This window comes from Labeo rohita, chromosome 13 (genome assembly GCF_022985175.1).
Source record: "Labeo rohita strain BAU-BD-2019 chromosome 13, IGBB_LRoh.1.0, whole genome shotgun sequence".
Lineage (NCBI taxonomy): Eukaryota > Metazoa > Chordata > Actinopteri > Cypriniformes > Cyprinidae > Labeo > Labeo rohita.
The window spans coordinates 14,570,727-14,591,403 of record NC_066881.1 but is presented as its reverse complement, the minus strand read 5'-3'; the positions used below and the strand labels follow the sequence as shown (position 1 = coordinate 14,591,403).

The window sequence follows — 20,677 nt, the reverse complement described above, 5'->3', positions numbered from 1 at the left end:
AGCAACACACACTCACAAGCTCTGCTCCAAAACGTAGCGAGACGCCTTGCAGCCTACATAGACAGCTGCTTTCTGAAGCCCGAAGTATACTTTGGTTTTCACGCATTAGCTTGGTATGTGCACAGGCTGATTTTTCTGATACTCTCAGCTTGAAAATGCACCTTGAATATTTTTTCTGCTAATTAGTTGGTCCACAAGGTGGCAACACTAATGAAACTACAGAGATGGAACAATAACAACATCAAACTACTAGAGACGCCAACAACTATATATGCCTGAATTGAAGAGCACTTCAGTGAGGGGGTTATGAGATACCCGCAAGTCTAGTTTTAAAGAGTAAGAACACATTTTTATTGCTTGTATCTTCTGGAGAGAAATAGCGGAGACACTGGACATTCGTTGATACTATAGAAGTATAACTGAGAAGTTACTGTTTTGGAACGTTCTACAAATGCAGAAACACAGTACAAGAATTGGCTTACAACGGATTTCAACTGATTTTGGATTAAATATGTTGCTAAGCTAACAGTGTGATACTTTAAAAAGTAGGGGTGGGTAGAAAATATTGATTGGCACACTTTTTGTGTACTTGTGTAGCAATAATCTTGCATAATCTTGCACCCTCAGATATCAGATTTATAAATAGTTGTATCTTAGCCAATAATTGTCCTATCCTAACAACCATACATAAATGAAAAGCTTACTTATTCAGCTTTCAGATGATGTATAAATCTCAATTAGAAAAAAATGGACCCTTATGACCCTTATATGGTCCACAGTCACATTTGTCGTTTAGCATTTAGGCACACAGGCTTATTAGAAAAATGGTAACATTTCTGCAAAATGATATTACGTTGGTTCTTGCACATTTTGCAACACTTTCAAAGTGAAATGTCCAGTGAGTGGCGCTAAAAGAATGTTCAGTTTTATCTGAAACAAATTAATTTGAATTTGGCAACATTTTAATACATTGGTTGTTACTGTACAGCAGTTTAAAAATTATATCTAGTGAGTGTCACTAAAAGTTAAATTATGTTAGCAAAAGCAAACATGACACCAAAACACATTTGCTGAAGCATTTCAGCTTGCTTCAAGTCATATATTTTTTTTATTGTGACTCGCGTTTCAAGCGTACCTGAGTGCTTTCCATTGCAAATGTAATGCCATACCAGGTGAGCTACTGAGCAAGTTTACTACATCAGAAAAGCAAACATAAAAATGTATTAGCTTTCAAATCACACTCTATGGTAAAAGTGTTTAAAGATCATAACATAGTAATGTGCAAGGAACCTTTAAATGACGTCTTTAAAAAAAATCAATAACCTGCCCGTGCAATTAAAATGTGTATGAAAGGAATTAAAGTTTTCTGTGTTGTACTACCACTAGTGTTTCAGCTGTAAGCTGCAGTGTTGCAGCATACATTTGTATGCATAGGTTAGTTTTGTAGATGTAGATAGAGGAACATTTTTCTAATGAACCTAGGCTGGCATTTAGGCTTAAAGGAGAACTCCACTTCCAGAACAACAATTTACAAATAATTTACTTACTCCCTTGTCATCCAAGATGTTCATGTCTTTCTTTCTTCAGTAGTAAAGAAATTATGTTTTTTGAGAAAAACAATTCAGCATTTTTCTCCATATAATGGACTGATACGGTGCCCCGATTTTGAACTTCCAAAATGCAGTTTAAATGCGGCTTCAAATGATCCCAGATACGGTTGTAAACGATCCCAGCTGAGAAAAGAGTTTTATCAAGCGTAACAATCAGTTATTTTAATAAAAAGAATACAGTAATATATACTTTTTAATGCCAAATGCTTGTCTTGTCTTACTCTGCTTGGACTGTTTTTGTTCCGGTTCATGACAGTTAGGGTGTGTCGAAAAACTCCCATCTCATGTTCTCCCTCAACTTCAAAATCATCCTACATCACTGTTTTACCTTTTCTGTTAGGGGTGTTTGATCTTCTTTGCATGTTCACGTTGAAAAGACGGTCGGAACTTCTGCAGCGATGTAGGATGATTTTGAAATGATTTTTTAAGTTAAGGGAGAAAATACAGTTGGAGTTTTTCAACATACCCTTTCATGGAGTTCATGGGGAGAAAGGCAAGACGGGCGTTTAAGTATTTAAATTGTATTTTTAAAAATGAAAATAACCAATCGTTTCGTTGGTAAAGACCCTTCTTCCTTGGCTGGGATCGTTTACAACTACATTTGGGATTGTTTGCATTTTGGTTGCAACTGCATTTTGGAAGTTCAAAATCGGGGCATCATATCAGTCTATTATATGGAGAAAAATGCAGAAATGTTTTCCTCAAAAAGAAAGACATGAACATCTTGGATGACAAGGGGGTGAGTATATTATATGTGAATATTTGTTTTGGAAGTGGACTTCTCCTTTAAAAAAAACATGTGCTGCAAAAGTGACATTTTGTTCTTTTTGCTACCTTTTTTTCCTGGCCGACACAGTACATTCTGGAATTGACCTTAGGATTTGTAGGAATCTTAGAGGGCAGCTAAATTCTACCATTTGAACTAGTTTCATGTCTTTAGCATATGATGCCTTAAAATTCTGTCTACATAGGAAGTTCACTAGGTTTTGGAACAGAGCCACAGACACTCACTTCCAAAAAGTGAAAAGTGAGAGCACTGATGAGGTGGTATGTGGACTATTTAAAGGCTCTGCCCTGGGAGGTCTTCCATGAGGATACCACCAAAGATCAGATTACAGACACCACACATGCAGTCACTGCATCCTGTATGTCTCGCTTGCATATGTCAGCAATCTTCTGAGAAATTCCATTATGACTCAACTGTGCATTCCAGTAGATCTCCACTGGCTTATCAGCTTCCTATAATGAACTGTCAGTAATATCACACTGCAGCAGCTTGAACGAAACAATTTACAGTAACTGTACCGCTGAGTGCGCATGCATTCTGTTTCTCACAGTACGTCACTGGATCCATTCATATTCAAGAGTTATAAATTAGAGTGTATATGGTAAATGAATTCAACATGTCGTGGTAGTGTATGTTATAAAGCTTCATTAAACGTGCCAACAACAGATTTACTATTATCCTTCCAAAGATCACAACTGGAAATTTGGGAAGAATCACTATTACTGCAATTCCACACTTCACCTTTAAAGAAGTGCTAGTGTAATCAGAAAAAAGAGGTCACAGGTGGTTCATACCGATGTTGTAGGACAGGAAGTCGGAGGAGAAGCATTTGGCCCCGTTACTGAGCGAGGTGTCATTATGAGTGTTTCCCCCGAACACCAGCAGAACTCCACTGATCAGCACAGCAGAATGGAGGTATCTTGCCAGACCGCTTTCCTTCAGAATAAACCTGGGGAGAGGCAAACACACATCTCATTGGCTATTGTAATGCAGTGAGCGCGTGAGTGTTTAGCTTATGGGATGGAACAGTTGGTCTGAAGGTCGCTCTCCACAGGCTAGGTCAGATACGCAGACGGACGCCATCAGTAATACGGCACCACAGAGACATCTACCCACACACAGAAACGCACACATGTATGCATAAGCACTTGAGCAAGCACAGTCACAAACTCGCAAAACTCACATTGTGTCACATGAAGAACCAGCCAGTTTATACATTGACTTAAGTCTTTAGTATTTTAGTAAATGTTCTTAATTCACTAAAAATAACTACTCAGTTAGGAATCAGATTACACTGCACCACTGGTTCAGGAATCACACTACAATGGTCGTGCTGAATGTTTATGATCCTCTTAAAAGAACCTGCTCATAAAAGTTGCTTACTCATGAATCAGACTAAATGGGCTATATTGTATGGTTCACTCACAGAAGATGTTCACTCATTATTTAGACTAAGCAGGGCTTGCTGTGTGATTCTGGTTTACTGAAAAGAATCAGATCTTAAAGGGATAGTTCACCCAAAAATGAAAATTTGATGTTTATCTGCTTACCCCCAGGGCATCCAAGATGTAGGTGACTGTTTCTTCAGCAGAACACAAACAAAGATTTTTAACTCAAACCGTTGAGTCTGTCAGTCATATAATGGCAGTCAATGGCTACCAAATCTTTAAGAGTAAAAAAAAAAACCATACACAAACAAAACCAAAACCCTGCGACTCGTGACAATACACTGATGTCATTAGACACAAAACGATCGGTTTGTGTAAGAAACTGAACAGTATTTATATTATCATTTTTTACCTGATTCACCGATATGTCCTACTGTCCTGAGCGCATGCACAACATCTGACGCATGACATATGTACGCGCTCTGGCGTAGTTTTCACAAGTGCCGTAAGCGATCTCTGTACAAAGTGTAAACGCTACGCCAGAGTGCGTACACGTCACACTCCACATGCTGTGAAAGTGTTCAGGACAGTAGGACATGGCGGTAAAAAATTATTTAAATACTGTTCAGTTTCTCGCACAAACCGATTGTTTCGTGTCTTAGGACATCAGCGTATCGTCACGAGTTGCAGAGTTGAATTTGGTTTTGTTTGTGTATGTTTTTTTTTTACTCTCAAATATTTGGTAGCCATTGACTGCCATTATATGACTGACAGACTGCAACGGTTTGAGTTAAAAATCTTTGTTTGTGTTCTACTGAAGAAACAAAGTCACCTATATCTTGGATCCCTTTAAGAGCCATTTGTTTATAATTCAGAGTGCACACGGTTGGATCGTATGTTTTTGATTCACTAAAAAAAGTCATTCTTTACAGAATCAGACTACACAGATCACGGTAAATGTTTTTGATCATCTAAAAACAACCAGATCATAAAACTTGCTTATTTGTGAATCAGACTAAATGGGCTATACTGTATGATTTTGATTCACTAAGAATAACTGGCTCCTACCAATCATCTGTTCTTGAATCAGACAAAACATTTTCTTGAATCAGTCATACTATGTGTTTTTTATTCATTAAAAAAGTATATTTGTCAGCATACAATTGTAACGCTGATTATTTTACAGTAATCCTCTAGAAACAAACAAGTTGTTTACCGGCCTGCAAACAGGTCTTGCTATATGATTTTGATTTACTAAAAAAAAAAAATAAGACTGCACTGGGTTGTACTATACATTTTTGATTTCCTAAAAAGAGCCGTTTTTTGAAAAATCAGACTATACAGATTACGCTAAATGTTTTTAATCCTCTGAAAAGAATCTGCTCATAAAAGTTGCATATTTGTGAATCAGACTAAATTGGCTATACTGCACAGTTTTGATTCACTAAAAAGGAACGGCTCCTAAGAATCATCCATTCTTGAATCAGACTACATGGGTTGTACTTAGAGATGCACGATATTGGATTTTTGCCGATATCCGATATGCCGATATTTTTTCATCTCATTTTGGCCGATACCGATACCGATATATATAATTTTATTTGGAAAGTTAGTTTTTAACAATAACTTATTCGTTAGGATTAAATAAATAGTAATGAGTGGTTTACATTCAATCCCTTCTTTTTCCTCAGTAGACTAGCATTATTTATGATCTGAATTTTGTAAATTAAGTTCACTTTTGCTATGTTATAAGCCGAACTTCGGATGCTTTCACTTTCGATTTTGCAATCTGAATACAACATTTCAAAACGAAAACAGAAAAGTAGAACTAAACTGGGTGACTGTGAGGGTGCTTTGCGGGACATGAACAGGACATAATTCATTGCTACAATTTCTTAATTCGTTCCTATGATTTATTAATTTATTAATTTGTAAAATGAGGGAACGAATTAATATGTAGTATTAACGAATTGTTAATTTATTCCCACAAAATATTTTATTTCCCACCCGCAATTTAAGAGATACGAAAACATGGATTAAAAGTGAATGACAAGAAAATAAACCTAAGAAATTAAAGGGTGAGACGGTGAGGATTTGGGAAAATAAAAATGTCGCAATTCGTGACCAACTGGCAAAACAGTACACTTTTTTTGCACAAGAATACCAACATGTTTACCTTCTCTGGTTTAACAAGCGGTCTTTTACCCTACTCGAAAACCAAATCCTCCGTCCGCCATCGTTTCCAGAATAGTCGCATCCTTTTTGCCGTCACCACCTGGCTCGTGCTGACACTACAAATACAAACCAGGCTCTACACCCGAAGCGCTCACAACGAAAACTACTCTTCGCGTGATCAGTGAAATCCTGAATATGCCACGGCTTTGTAACTCTGTAACCCGCGCTTTTGATTTACTAAAAAGAACCAGCTCTTAAAAGTCATTTGTCTATGAATCAGACTGCACAGGGTTGCACTGTACTGTATGTTTTTGTTTCGCTAAAAAGTCATTCTTTCTGGAGACAGACTACACAGATTACACTAAATGATTTTGATCATCTAAAAACAATCGGCTCATAAAACTTTTTCATTTGTGAATCAGACTAAACAGACCTTAAACAGAGTTTTGACTCACTAAAAAGAACCAGCTTGTTCATTCATAGATATTTTAATTTTATTTCATTTTTATGTATTTGTTTTTTCCTAAAAATGCACAACATCAGACTAAACAGACCTTGATGTATGGTTTTGATTAACTTAAAAGAACCAGCTCGTTCATTCACAGATATTTCAATTCTATTAATTTGTTTATGTATTTATTGTTTCCCAAAAATGCACAAAATTAGACTAAACAGGCCTTGATGTATGGTTTTAATTCACTTAAAAGAACCAGCTCGTTCATTCACATATATTTCAATTCTATTAATTTGTTTATTTATTTTTTCCCAAAAATGCACAAATTCAGACTAAACAGGCATTGATGTATGGTTCTGATTTACTAAAAAGAACCAGCTTGTTCTTTCATAATTATTTTTTTTTTTTTTTACTATTTTCCCTAAAAATGCACAAAACACAATACTTTCTTAAACTCTTTTCTAAAGTTCTAACTTTAAAAAGGCACAATGGGTTCCTAAATTCTTGCAGCGCTTCTCCCTTTCGCTTTCCATCTCATGTGCCATCTCTGCTTCGACCTCATTGTGTTTGTGTATGTGAGAATAAGCACTCTGTGTCACTCTGCATCCACTCAGCACTCCTCTCTACACTCTGTCAAACACCCCGAGCCCCGTAAGCGAAGCGCTGTTTGATGCATTGTGCAGCTCCTTTCACTTACTTTGCCAATCAAAAGCCAGAGAGTGAGGAACGCACAGTCAGTCTTCTGTGTGTGCGCGAATGAGAGATCCTCTCTCGCGTTTAAGGGTAAGAGAGCTTTTAGAGACAGGTTTCACTGTTAGGCCAAGCAAAGAGACAGTAAATATAAAAGCAAACGGAAAAAAACTGGGCAAGTGTCTCTTTTTAATGTCTTCCATCTGCGAGCACAGAAGACAGTGACGTTCTAGGAGAAATGGATACAAAAGCTTTCTTTGTGTAGCCGACAACTTTAAGTAAACCGTCTTTGAGTGTGAAAAGGAACGAATGCAAGAAAGAAACCTCAAATTAACTTCTACCACAACTTTATGCTTTGTCTGCGCTTCAAGAAGTGTTCCCTAGCATTTATAAAGTCACTGGTGGTACCACTGGGTTCAAATGTAGGCCAAACACTGAGTTCATAATAACAAATGTCATAACATTTCCAAGTTAGTTTAGGAGTTAAAAGATAAAGAGTGTATTATCTGTACCACCAGTAGCACCAAAAGTGACTACAATCTATTTGTTTGAGTGACCAGACAGGACCAGATTTGAGAATGGGCAATTGAATTGTGAATGGGGATACCTGTTTGTCTTAGCAATGGAAATGTTCTTTAGTTTTTCAGGATTTTTGTGCATTTGAACCCTTTCCAATGACTGTATGATTTTGAGACCCATCTTTTCACACTGAGGTCAATTGAGGGACTCATATGTTACCATTACAGAAGATTCAAACACTCACTGATGCTCCAGAACAAAAAAAAAAAAAAAAAAAAAAAAAAAAAAAAGGCATCAAGAGTCAGGGGGTGAAAACTTTTTTGAATTTGAAGATCAGGTTAAATTTAACTTATTTTGTCTTCTGGGAAACATGTAACTATCTTCCGTATCTTCTGAAGAGCAGTACCAAATGAAAAAAATATGATATTTAGGCAAAATAAGACACAGGTACATGTGTGTTCATTCGGTTCAAAAGTTTTCACCCCTGGCTCTTAATGCATCTTTTTTCTTCTGGAGCATCAGTGAGCGGTTGAACCTTTTGTAATAGTCCCTCGGTTGTCCTCAGTGTGAAAAGATTGATCTCGGAATCATACAGTCATTGTTGGAAAGGGTCCAAATACACAAAAATGCTGAAAAACCAAAGAATTTGTGGGACCTGAAGGAATTTTCTGAGGAATAGTGGGCAGTTTAACTGTTCAAGACAAACAAGGGACTCATGAACAACTATCACTAAACAACAACACCAAAAAAAGCAGCTGTGGAACATTCAGGTAACAACGCAGTACTAAGAATCAACTTTTGAACAAGGTCATTTTTATAAATTCAACTATTATTTTCTCTTATGGACTATATATAAATGTCCTTTATGTGCAATATCTTATTCAGGTCAGTACTAAATAAAAAATAACATGCGTTTTGTATGATCTCTCTTATTTTGGTAAAATAGTTAACATTTTACAGATTCTGCAAGGTGTATGGAAACTTTTGATTCAAATGTGTATGTAAACAACCCTAATCCTAACCCTAATTACATAGTACATTTTTTGAATTACATTTTAATGTAAATATAATACATAGTAATATAATACATAATACATAATACATGAATCAGACTACATAGGGTTGTATTGTACGCTTTTGATTCCATAAAAAGAGTCACTCTTTCCAGAATCAGTCTACACAGATTACGCTAAATGTTTTTAATCCTCTGAAAAGAATCTGCTCATAAAAGTTGCATTTTGCAACTATATATATATGTATATATATATATATATATATATATAAAGAATTCCATGTAACACAGAAGAACATTCATAAAAGAGAAAAAATAATGTAAAAAAATGCTTCTCAGTGATTTACTTTAATATACAGTATCACCTCTTTTCTTAGTCTTTTTTAACACCTTCAACTCCAACATGTTTTAAGAAAAATTTGAATAGTATAGTTACCCCTTAAAATATGTTATATTTTCCATTTACCTTTTCTTTCAGCCAGCGCCCAACATTTGCTGCACAAATACTTTTCCAATTTTGCTTGTTTTTTGTCCATACAACAGAAATCAATGATAACCAAAATGGTTTGGTTACAACATTCAAAAATCATTTCAAATCAAATCATTTCAACATTTCAAATAATCAAAATATTTTCTTTTGTGTTCTGCAGAAGAAATTCGGTCAAAGGGTGAAAATTTTCATTCATTAATTTTTGACTGAACTATCCTAGTTTTTGCTGTTTTTCAGAAGGGTTATTAAAAATAAATAAATAAAATCACCTGTCTGGCAAGTTGGAATCGTTCCTCTTGGACTAAACCTCCAAAGAACTCAGCCTGGCAACGGTAACCTGGCATCATTTATGGTGTCACTACTAGCTTATTTGTAAATGCTGTCATATTTCACACATGTTGGAAAGTCTTGGTCAGCACACTTATCGGCTTAGCGAAGTTGTGATTCCTGCTCACATATGTGCATAGGTTTGATTTACGTGTGGATGAAAGTATCTGTTCTTTTTGTAAGGGGGCATAGGCTGAAATGATTAGTCACAGTCACGCAATGATACACATGCAAGCACACACACTTTTCATAGTTAAAGACATGTACATGTACACAGTGTGGATACTCACCAGGTGTTTGTGTGGACCTGATAGCGGTACAAATGATCCACTAGGCCGTATTTGTTGGCAGGGAGGGCTTTGTATCCTCCGTGGACATATATGGAATGTGAGGAACTGTCATAAACGCTGCTGTGGCCATATCCTCCTTGCACCAGCGCCCCATTCGTCTCTGCCACTGACCAGGAGTTAGTGCCTGGCAAAGAGTTAGACTTTCCTCTCAGAAACTCATTGGTGCAATATATGCCAACAGTATAACGCAGGGTAAAATGAGAAAGCAAACTTCTTATATAAAAGAAATGAGAAACAGACAGAAGTAAAAGATCTTTCTTTCAATCATATTGTTATTAGCATAAAAGTCAGTGTAAACACTTTTGAAAACATACAGTGGTAGTAACACAGTACATTCACAGTAACAAGACAGTGCTGGGTAGTAACTGAGTACATGTAATCTGGATTACGTAATTTGATTCCAAAAATTAAGTATTTGTAATCAGACTGTTACATTTTTAAATATTTGTAATTAGACCACAGTTACTTTTTTATTGGACACACGATTACATATTATTCACACAATAGCTATAAATAAATAAATAATAAATAATTCAGAATTTATTAATTCTCCCTAATTCCTGCTTTTCATCTTAATAAATGTTCCTACCTAAAATACCCTACCGCTTCAGAAAGTTTTACAGTTTTGTGGACGTTCACACAAAGACCAGTCACTAGTCAGGTGGCTACACAGCATTTGACTACTGGCTTACAAAAATCATTTCAGGTGTAAGAAGTTTTTCAACACTGCATCAACTAGTGATTTGTATTATCACTCTAAGTATCCGGAAGGCTTTTGTTTTTCAAACATATTAAAATGCACAAATTCACCTTATTTATTATGTAAATGTAGGCGTTTCCAAACTTTTTTGACATCTGAAACCCTTTTTACCTAATATATTTACTAGAAGTACCCTGAGATTTTAAAGTAAATAATTTAGTAAGTAACACATTTGCATGTTCATGGGTCTCTGATATTGGTTAATGATCACATGGCATGCAGTTATACAATACAAATAGTTAAACAAATAAAATATTTCATTTTTTTGTTTTTTTTAGTAAGTGATTTATTTTGAGTAAGTGTTTTATAATTTTAGCTGGGGATGAAAATTTTTGAATTTGAAGATCAGAGTAACATTTAACTTTTCTCTGGGAAACATGTACGTATCTTTTGTAGCTTCTAAAGGGCAGTATTAAATTAAAAAAAATATGATATTTACTCAAAATAAGAAAAATGTAAAATCTTCATTCTGTTCAAAAGTTTTCACCCCCCAGCTCTTAATGCATTGTATTTCTAAAGCATCAGTGAGTGTTTGAACCTTCTGTAATAGTTGCATATGAGTCCCTCAGTTGTCCTCAGTGTGAAAAGATGGATCTCAGAATCATACAGTCATTGTTTGAAAGGGTTTAAATACACAAAAATGCTGAAAAACCAAAGAATTTGTGGAACCTAAAAGGATTTTTCTTAAGAACAGCAAGTAGTTTAAATTTTCAGGACAAACAAGAGAACAACTATCACTAAACAAAGAAAAAAAAAAAAGACACAGCTGTGGATCATTCAGGTGACAACACAGTATTAAGAACCAAGCATTTGCAATCTTTAAAACAGGGTTGTTTTTGTAAATCCAACTATTATTTTCTCTTGTGGACTATATGTAAAAGTCTTTTATTTGAAATATCTTTTTCAGGTCAGTACTAAATAAAAAGTAACACACATTATGTATGATCTCTCTTATTTTGGTAAAAAATTAAATGATTTGCATATTAATGTGCCATGGCATTTACAAGGTCTATGAAGTGAATCCATCTAAAATCTAGGGTCTGAAAAAAAAAAGTCTGTAAGAGTGAAAAACAATGATTAAACAACCACGAAAGACCACGTGTCAGAAAGCGTGAGAGTCATGTGAGCATTGGTGGTTCAGTGGTAGAATTCTCGCCTGCCACGCGGGAGGCCCGGGTTCGATTCCCGGCCAATGCAACAATGTTTTTCAACGTGACTTTCAAGGTGAAGAAATAAAAATGTAATACATTAAAACTAATTTTAAACAGAAGTTAAGACTGTGGTGTAACTAAATGTAGCATGCTAATCTGATTTTAAGACTGTGGTTAGTTGCTCTCTGGTAGAACATCTGTGATGAATTACACGACTAAGTGTTACAGAGACAGAGGATCCCAGGGTTAAGCGGTCTCTGCCTTTCATTGCTTTCCAGACTTATAGATCTACATCTAAAGTTTAAGAAAGCTTCTCTTCAAATATTGCATCACTCTAATTTCGCCAAGTTCTTTATGTCATCAGTTTTAAAAAGATGTGTAGTAGGGAGCGACTGCCATCATTTTCACCAGCTCTAATAAGCTCATGTATTCATTTAGAGAGTACGAATGGAGAAAGAGCAAGAGAGGGAAGGCGAGAGCATAAGAAAGAAAGATTTAAGTGGAGTCTCAACAGAGCTCAGACACATTAATCATTGTTCAATCCCAGACAGTGCAGTTCAGGTACCACCATCTTTTAATGACCTAAAGCATGAGTGTGCGTTTGAGTTGGTGTGTGTATGTGACAGAGTGGAGCGAGCTGAATAGAAAATACCACTGAAAAGAAAAGAAAGCGAAAACCTTTGCTTTAATGAGTCTGGCCATGTCAACTCACCATGTCATCACTACAGCACTGCGATAATTAAACGTTATAATACACTGCCATCTGCTGGCAGTCAGAGGAAATGTTTACAGACAGGAATATTTTTCTCAATAATGCAATTCTGAATCTATTTTAAACCACAGAGATACAAATTTGTACTTACGAATGTTGTACTCCTGGACATGGCTGAGGTAGCTGTAAATGGGTGAATAGCCAAAAAGCACCACCATTATGGGTTCTCCATTCCTGTTGTCCACTATGTGAGCAGTATGTCCCTCCACGGCAAAGGGTTGGAACTGCAGCCCAGGGTTTGACGTCCTTACGGACCAAGACCGGCTACGTGTATCAAACAGCCACAGTTCATCTGTTATGTTTCCCGAGCCTGCCTCCAGCTTCCCACCAAACATGTAGATATCATCCTGCAAAGGGTAGAGCAAAGAAATTAAGATGACATGATGAGTTCTTGTGCGAGCATTTGTGGTATTACACCACCTCAGGCTGAGCAAAAGTTGGAGAGCAATTTACTAGTATCACAGTAGCACATATTCTCCTGTGTAAACAGCCAATCAATACACTGCATCTACAAAGGACTCCATGGAGAACAGACTCAAGCCTAGTGACACTGCTGCATCTCTTGGAGTATCAAAAGCATGACTCGAACTTCAGCATACAACTATGGAAAACTAGTCTCTTTACTGTTGCTTAGAAAGTTTAGAAATGTTATGAGCCGATGCCAGGTCAAATAGACCAATTTCCTAAACTCCAATTACAACGGTGATAAATATGTTTATATATATATATGTGTACGTGACCCTGGACCGCAAAACCAGTCATAAGGGTCAATTTTTCAAAATTGAGATTTATACATCATCTAAAAGCTGAATAAACAAGTTTTCCATTGATGTATGGTTTGTTATGAAAGGACAATATTTGGCCGAGATACAGCTATATGAACATCTGGAATCTGATGGTGCAAAAAATCAAAATATTGAGAAAATCGCCTTTAAAGTTGTCCAAATGAAGTTCTTACTAATGCATATTACTAATCAAAAATTACATTTTGATATATTTACAGTAGGAATTTTACAAAATATCTTCATGGAACATGATTTTTACTTAATTTCCTAATGATGTGGCATAAAAGAAAAATCAATAATTTTGACCTATATAATGCATTTTTGGCTATTGCTACAAATATACCCCAGCGACTTAAGACTGGTTTTGTGGTCCAGGGTCACACATATATATATATGTGTGTGTGTGTGTGTGTGTGTGTGTGTGTGTGTTTGTGTTTTTATTAATAAGATACAGTAGCTTTCAAAAATTTTGGGGCAGTAAGATTTCAGAAATTACTGCTTTTATTAACCAAAGACACATTAACGTGAACAAAAAAATATAGTAAATACTAATTTTAATTATATAAAATATTTCTATTTCAAACTTCTAAATGCTGTTCTTTTTAACATTTTATTTATCAAAGACAAAATATTCTACAAAAATATTAAGCAGCACAGAGCTATTTATAATAAGATATTTTAGATGATCATGTGACACGGAGAAATCGCTTTTGCATCACAGGAATAAATTACATTTAAAAATATATTCAAATATAAATATATATATAATTTTTTTAACAATTATTTTATTTAACAATTATGTTCAAAAATCTGGGATCAGTAAAATTCTTAATGTTTTATATAAGTATCTTATGCTCCTCAAGGCTGCACTTATTTGATCAAAAATACAGAAAAAAACACTAATATTGTGAAATATTTAAAATTATGTTTTTTTAATTATTATTTTTAATATACTTTAAAATATAATTTATTTCTGTGATGCAAAGTTGAATTTTTCGCATCATTACCCCATATTTCAGTGCTATACTATCCTTCAGAAACTTCGAGTGATTTGCATATTAATGTCCCTTGGCAGTTACACGGTACTTTTTGTATTTAATTTATTTAAATGTTAAAATATTTGGACACATATGCTTACACACAGAATTGTAATGTTCCATTCATTGAGCTTACATAGAAGGAAATTAAAATCTCTGTCTAGTGGCGGCAGGGGCAGGATGGATGCAAAAATTAAAACTTCTTAAAAAAAAAGTAGGATTGAAAAGGAATGATTACAAATAAAATGGGAAAATATCACAGGAGCAACCACGAAAGACCATGTGTCAACAAATTTGAGAGTCATGTGAGCATTGGTGGTTCAGTGGTAGAATTCTCGCCTGCCACGCGGGAGGCCCGGGTTCGATTCCCGGCCAATGCAACAATGTTTTTCAACATCTCTTTCAAATTAAGAAAGTAAAAAAAACCATAATGAATACACTAAAACTACAAGTTAACATTGTGGTATAACTAATGTAGCATGCTGGTCTGATTCAAAACTGTGGTTAGTTGCTCTCTTGTAGAACATCTGTGATGAATTACACATGACCAAGTTACAGAGACAGAGGATCCCAGGGTTAAGTGGTCTCTGCCTTTCATTGCTTTCCAGACTTGTTACATCACTTGAATTTCTACCTAGATCTGTAGTTTAAGAAAGCTTCTCTTCAAATACTGCATCACTCTAATTTCAGAAGTTTGAAATAGAAATATTTTACATAATTATAAATGTATTTACTGTAATTTTTGTTCAAGTTAATGCATCTTTGATTAATAAAATTAGTAATTTCTTAAATCTTACTGATCCCACATTTTTGAAAGCTAGTATATTCAATTAATAAAACACACACACACACACAAACACACACATATATCCTAATATGCTTATTTATTATCTTTTTTTAGGATTATTTGATGAATAAAAAGGCAAAAAGAACAGCATTTATTCAAAACAGAAATCTTTTGTAACAATATAAGTCTTTACTATCACTTTTTATCAATTGAACACATCCATGCTGAATGAAAGTATTAATTTAAAAGTATTCATTAAAAAAAAGAAAGAAAAAATGTACTGACCCCAAACTATTGAACAGTAGTGTGTATTGTTACAATTTTTTTTTAATTAATTTATTTATTTTTTAAATAAATGCCGCTCTTTTTAACTTTTTATTCATCAAAAAAATCCTCAAAAAAGGATCACAGGTTCCAAAAAAATGTTAGGCAGCACAACTGTTTCCAAAATCGATAATAAATCAGCATATTACAATGAAAATAGGTAGGGCTTTGCATCACAGGAATAAATTATATTTTGAAATTATATTAACAAAGAAAACCATTATTTTAAACTGCAATAATGTTTCACAATATTACAGTTTTTCCTGTATTTCTGATCAAATAAATGCAGTCTTGATGAGTATAAGAGACTTCTTCAAAAAACATTAAAACCCTTTCTGATCCGAATCTTTTGAACGGCAGTGTATATACATACGTCATACAGCATGTATAAATGCAACCCTGTGTTTTGTACTTAGTCGATATTTGAATGTGACAGTTGGCCTTATCAGGATGGAAAAGAATAAATTAAGGATATTTGCACTTTTTTTTTTTTTTTTGGTTCAGATAAAAGTGCAGACAGCACAAGTAAACCTCTGTTAATGCACATTCCTATCATCAAAGTGCATTCGACAAATAAAGACATCTGCCAAATGACAGCGTAGTGAAATACGGTCATGTGTATTTTGGACAAAACAATGATTTTAATTTGTCCGTTTCCCAGCAACCTTTTGCCACAATGAAGACAGCCAATTTAAAATATGATGTGCACTGAGCATGAGGGAGAAAGTGTATGTATATGTAGACTACCAGTCAAACTTTTTTGAACAGTAAGATTTTTTATATTTTGTAAAGAAGTCTCTTCTGCTCACCAAGCTTGCATTTATTTGATCCAAACAGCAAAAGCAATAATATTGTGAATCATTTTTACTATTTAAAATAACTGCTTTCTATTTGAATATATTTGAAAATGTAATTTATTCCTGTGATAAAACTATTTTTCAAAAGATTTCTATTTCAGCTAAATTCTGTTCTTCTGAACATTCTTATCATCAAATACACCTGAAAAAAATCTAATAATAATAATAAATGTTTTTTCATTCTTGCAAGATGAATATTAAAATGACTTCTGAAGGATCATGTGGCTGGAGTAACGATATTAAAAATTCAGCTATGAAATCACAGGAATAAATTACGTTTTAAAATATATTCAAGTAGAAAACAGTTATTTAAAAAAAAACATTTTAAAAGACATTAAAAATCTTTTGACTAGTGGTGTATATAATGAATAAGTGTGTAAAATAGCCCAGTGAAACCAGTTTACGCTGCGTACTGAAAGAAAGTTTCTGCTTATTTTCTTCGGACTCAGTGAGCGTGTCTTCAAAACCATTACCAGTATAAACATTCATATGAATCCGCAGACATTATCACAGGCTCTAGTGGTGAAAACGAACACCCCGTGGTGGAAAACTCATCAGAAAGAATGTGATTCACAGTTGTGTACGGAATAACTTCACCCCATTTCTTAAATTAAACATACATCTTGGTTGTATGACAGCATGCGTCTCAGCCAAAATTAAACCCAGTTATAGTTCATTGTGTAAACAAAATGAAGCTCATCCAAACAAAAACCTCACCTAGAAGGATAACAGTGGCTTTCCAGATGGAAAGGAGTCTAGTCTGTTCTTGTGCATAGTTTGTACATACAGCAGCAATAATGTCTATTATATTCTGTATTGTCTATAGTCTGTGGAGAAGCATTCAAGCAAGATTTTCATTGTACTTCAAACATGGTCCTTAATAAACGACTCTTATTTGACTTTGATTTAACGTTTGAGCTCACACACCTAGACTTGATTTACATTTCTTTTTTTTTCTTTTTTTTTATTAGAAGAAAAAGAATTACAGTACATTTGCAGGAAAAAGTATATGCGCCCTCTGATTCACTCTGTATTTCCAAATGACAAAAAGCCGTGCTGCATTGGCCGGGAATCGAACCCGGGCCTCCCGCGTGGCAGGCGAGAATTCTACCACTGAACCACCAATGCTCACATGACTGAGGTGTGGGAGTTCCTGTGGTCATGTGGTACTGCATTCACCACATGCTCAGTTGCACTACACATTCCACCGTTTGTTTCTCTAGTTCTTCCCTTTTCTTGTTTATTTACACTTCTACAGTTTCTCTACTCTCTCTACGGACGCTTTTGCTTTCATCACAGCGGTTTCAGACGCCATCTGTGCCTCCGTGCCACATGACCTCGTGAGCACAAGAGTTCCTTCCATGTGAGCATTGGTGGTTCAGTGGTAGAATTCTCGCCTGCCACGCGGGAGGCCCGGGTTCGATTCCCGGCCAATGCAACACTGCTTTTCTTTCATTAATCCAGACAAAACAAAACTTACAACTTCACTGTCACAAATGAATACTTTGCTTTTTCAACTGTTTTTATGTCAGCCTGTTTGTTTAACAAGTAGAATAAACAAAGAGAAGGAACTTGAAGAAAAACTGCAGTAAGATTTCAAAAGAGGAAGTCGTTTTTTTTAACACAACTAAACACATAAAATGCATTTGATCAAGTACCCATGTCTAATACACACAAAAAATATGTTTATCTGTAAAAAAAGAACATTTTAACAGTTATGCTAACCGCTACAAAGCTAAGCTAAAGCTACAATGCTAAAACACCAGTGTAAGCGTGATAAAACACTACCTGATTAAAAGTACTTTGAATAAACACTAGGAGGCACTGTTGCAACATGTAGCTTAACACTATCTGACCCTGTAACATTATGAACAATGACTGAGGTCACATTTTTTAAAATGTAAATCACACTCTGAACTGTAATGGCAAACAGTCAGATCTCTACACTGAGACACTGTTATGCAAAGTACAGTGATTAGCATTAAATTTACCTTGTGAAGAGCCAGAGAGTGTCCGTAGCGCTGCAGAGGGCCACCGTTGATTGGCACTACATCCCATGTGCTGCTCTCCAGATTATAGCTGCAAAATATTGAAACATATGAGCGAAAGGAAAAAAGAGAAGAAAGATTTCACATCATATAATTAAACATAAGTGTGTATGAACAATTCTTACAGACACTTTTGATGTGATGCATGCAGATGCAAGTACAGAATATTGGCTTGTGATGCCAAGAAAGTAGTGTTGTCACGATACCAAAATTTTGACTTCGATACGATACCTAACTAAAATATCACGATACTACTACTGAACCAATACTGCGAAAAAAAAAAATAAATAAATAAAAAACATAGAACAGGAAAAGTAATTGAATAATAGACGATCCAAAAGGAGATCATAGTTATTTTATCTATTAAAAACAAGCATTTCATCCCCCTTTAAAAAAAATTAAAAAATAAAAGAATAATAATCACATGCCAGTGCCACTACACAGGATTATGGTGAACAACTACCAAGCCTACAGGTATGTAGAGATCTCTGCTATATTGGTAAATTAGCTTAGATATCCAAATCTTATTTCATAATATACTAATTTTATTTCCCAACAAAAATTTATATCATGACATAGTCATTTTTTGTTATTTTATCTTTGTTATTAATAATAAGAACCTAGATACAAGTAACAAACTAAAAACAGACACAAATTTAATAAAGAGGGCCCTATGAAATCGGTTTTATTTTTTCCTAAATTTGATTTTAACTGTTCTAGACTCTATTCTAATGGTTACATGAAAAACATGTTTATCAAAAAGCATGTCTAATGAATTGAAATGATAAAACTTGCAGAATTTAACAGCAATTTATTAAAAGTTTAACAAAAATTACATGTTTTTAAGGCCCAATGAAATACATTTTTATATTTTTTCTCAAATTCAGTTTTGTTTGTAAATCTCTGTTTTGCACTAATTTTTTGGATTCTATTTGAATAGTCTCATTACATTTTAATAATCAAAAGCATGTCTAATGAATTTATAAATGATAATTAGATTTGACAAAGAGTTAATTTATTATAGGCCATTTCTGTCTTTTTTTTCCAGAAATATTGTGTTGTGTATTTACCATTTTCTGGTAAATAAGTTCTGGTAAATATTCCTTTCTAGTAAATATTTTTAAAACATTGTTTTAATAATATTTTTATTATTAGTAGTAGTACTATCTTTACATTAAGTAATATATTAATATATTTCTGACTGTCAAACTTTTATTTTGACGGATTGCTGTGAAGACCTTTAGATTTTCCGCAAAAGAAACAGTAAAATACTCATGAAGTGACTCTCAGAGCAGTTCCAGAGATGATGTTCATGTGTTCATGTATTCATATATTGAGGCGGCAGAGGGTGAAAACACCGCAAGCGTCACGTGTTTGTGTATAGTAAACAAAACTGCACGTCTGCGCCATTCATTAACACAGACACACAGAAATACGGCTCTTATTAAAATGCATTCAGTACCAGTACTAGTAAAACGCGGAATCGTATCATTTTCAAAAGCAGGGTATCGGGATACTTTTTAAGTACCGGTATATCGTGCAACACCACTAGGAAGTAAAACTTACTTTATAACCATCTGAAAGGAGCTGTAGTTAAAGGTGAACCCTCCAATCACCCACATCAGCTTCCCATGAACCACCGCTTTGTGGGAAGCCCGGCCTAGTGACTGTCCATCAGGCTTCACGTTAGGCAGAAACCAGTACGGCTCAGTCGAAGGAACTTTTAAAGAGCAATCCGGACCTGAGATGAGAAAGAAGTCAGGTAAGAAAATTAGACGAGCAAATTAAACTACAGACAGAAGCTGTGTGTGCGTCAAATGCTCTAATTTAAAACTCTGAACAAACACTGTAGGATTTGGACCATAACTGTCATCAACTTGATATGTGTTTTCAATAACATAGTTAAAAAGTCAAATATCTCAGCCAAATATGCTCTTTCTGTTTTTGAATTACAAAATAGATCTGATAAAACAGACCCCAGATCCCTAATCATGACTGCATGTGTTGAAAAGCTGAATAAATTATGATAAAAAGGTAATAATAAAAGTAGCAGTAAACAACAAAAAAAGTAAAATATTTGTGGTTTATATATCCTCCAAACGAGCAGCTACAATGAAGAATTTTTAGATTAAATGATCCGACTATGCCACCTAACGGTTAGTAAAGGAACTTGTCTAAATAAAAAATAAGGTTGCAAGTTCACAACAAGCCAAAAGGGGGCAGTCTTCTCCAAACATTTTTCCCGTATTCTCCATCACAAACGCATTTTAACGACTGCAAATCGTCTTAGCATCTTAATACACCTCTAAAAACAAGCCACGTACTTTTAAGTCCCCTTGCAGTCGCAAATTTTA

At 34.8% G+C, this 20,677-nt stretch overlaps 1 protein-coding gene and 4 non-coding genes across 6 annotated transcripts in view; 3 read left to right on the top strand and 2 right to left on the bottom strand.

The window, feature by feature from the left end:
- Positions 1 to 20,677, bottom strand: part of atrnl1a (attractin-like 1a) — a 318,119-nt gene that overhangs the window by 247,544 nt on the left and 49,898 nt on the right. For both annotated transcript variants that reach the window (XM_051126138.1, XM_051126139.1), the window contains exons 6-10: positions 19,890 to 20,064; positions 18,267 to 18,354; positions 12,577 to 12,832; positions 9,743 to 9,926; positions 3,192 to 3,346 (exon numbers count right to left, since the gene is read on the bottom strand). In XM_051126138.1, the coding sequence (XP_050982095.1) occupies positions 3,192 to 3,346; positions 9,743 to 9,926; positions 12,577 to 12,832; positions 18,267 to 18,354; positions 19,890 to 20,064 (858 nt within the window). The remainder of the gene's footprint in view (positions 1 to 3,191; positions 3,347 to 9,742; positions 9,927 to 12,576; positions 12,833 to 18,266; positions 18,355 to 19,889; positions 20,065 to 20,677) is intronic.
- Positions 11,689 to 11,759, top strand: trnag-gcc (transfer RNA glycine (anticodon GCC)). The gene has a single exon. It is a non-coding gene; the product is annotated as a tRNA-Gly (tRNA).
- trnag-gcc (transfer RNA glycine (anticodon GCC)) lies at positions 14,617 to 14,687 on the top strand. The gene has a single exon. It is a non-coding gene; the product is annotated as a tRNA-Gly (tRNA).
- trnag-gcc (transfer RNA glycine (anticodon GCC)) lies at positions 17,333 to 17,403 on the bottom strand. Its single transcript has one exon. It is a non-coding gene; the product is annotated as a tRNA-Gly (tRNA).
- trnag-gcc (transfer RNA glycine (anticodon GCC)) lies at positions 17,643 to 17,713 on the top strand. Its single transcript has one exon. It is a non-coding gene; the product is annotated as a tRNA-Gly (tRNA).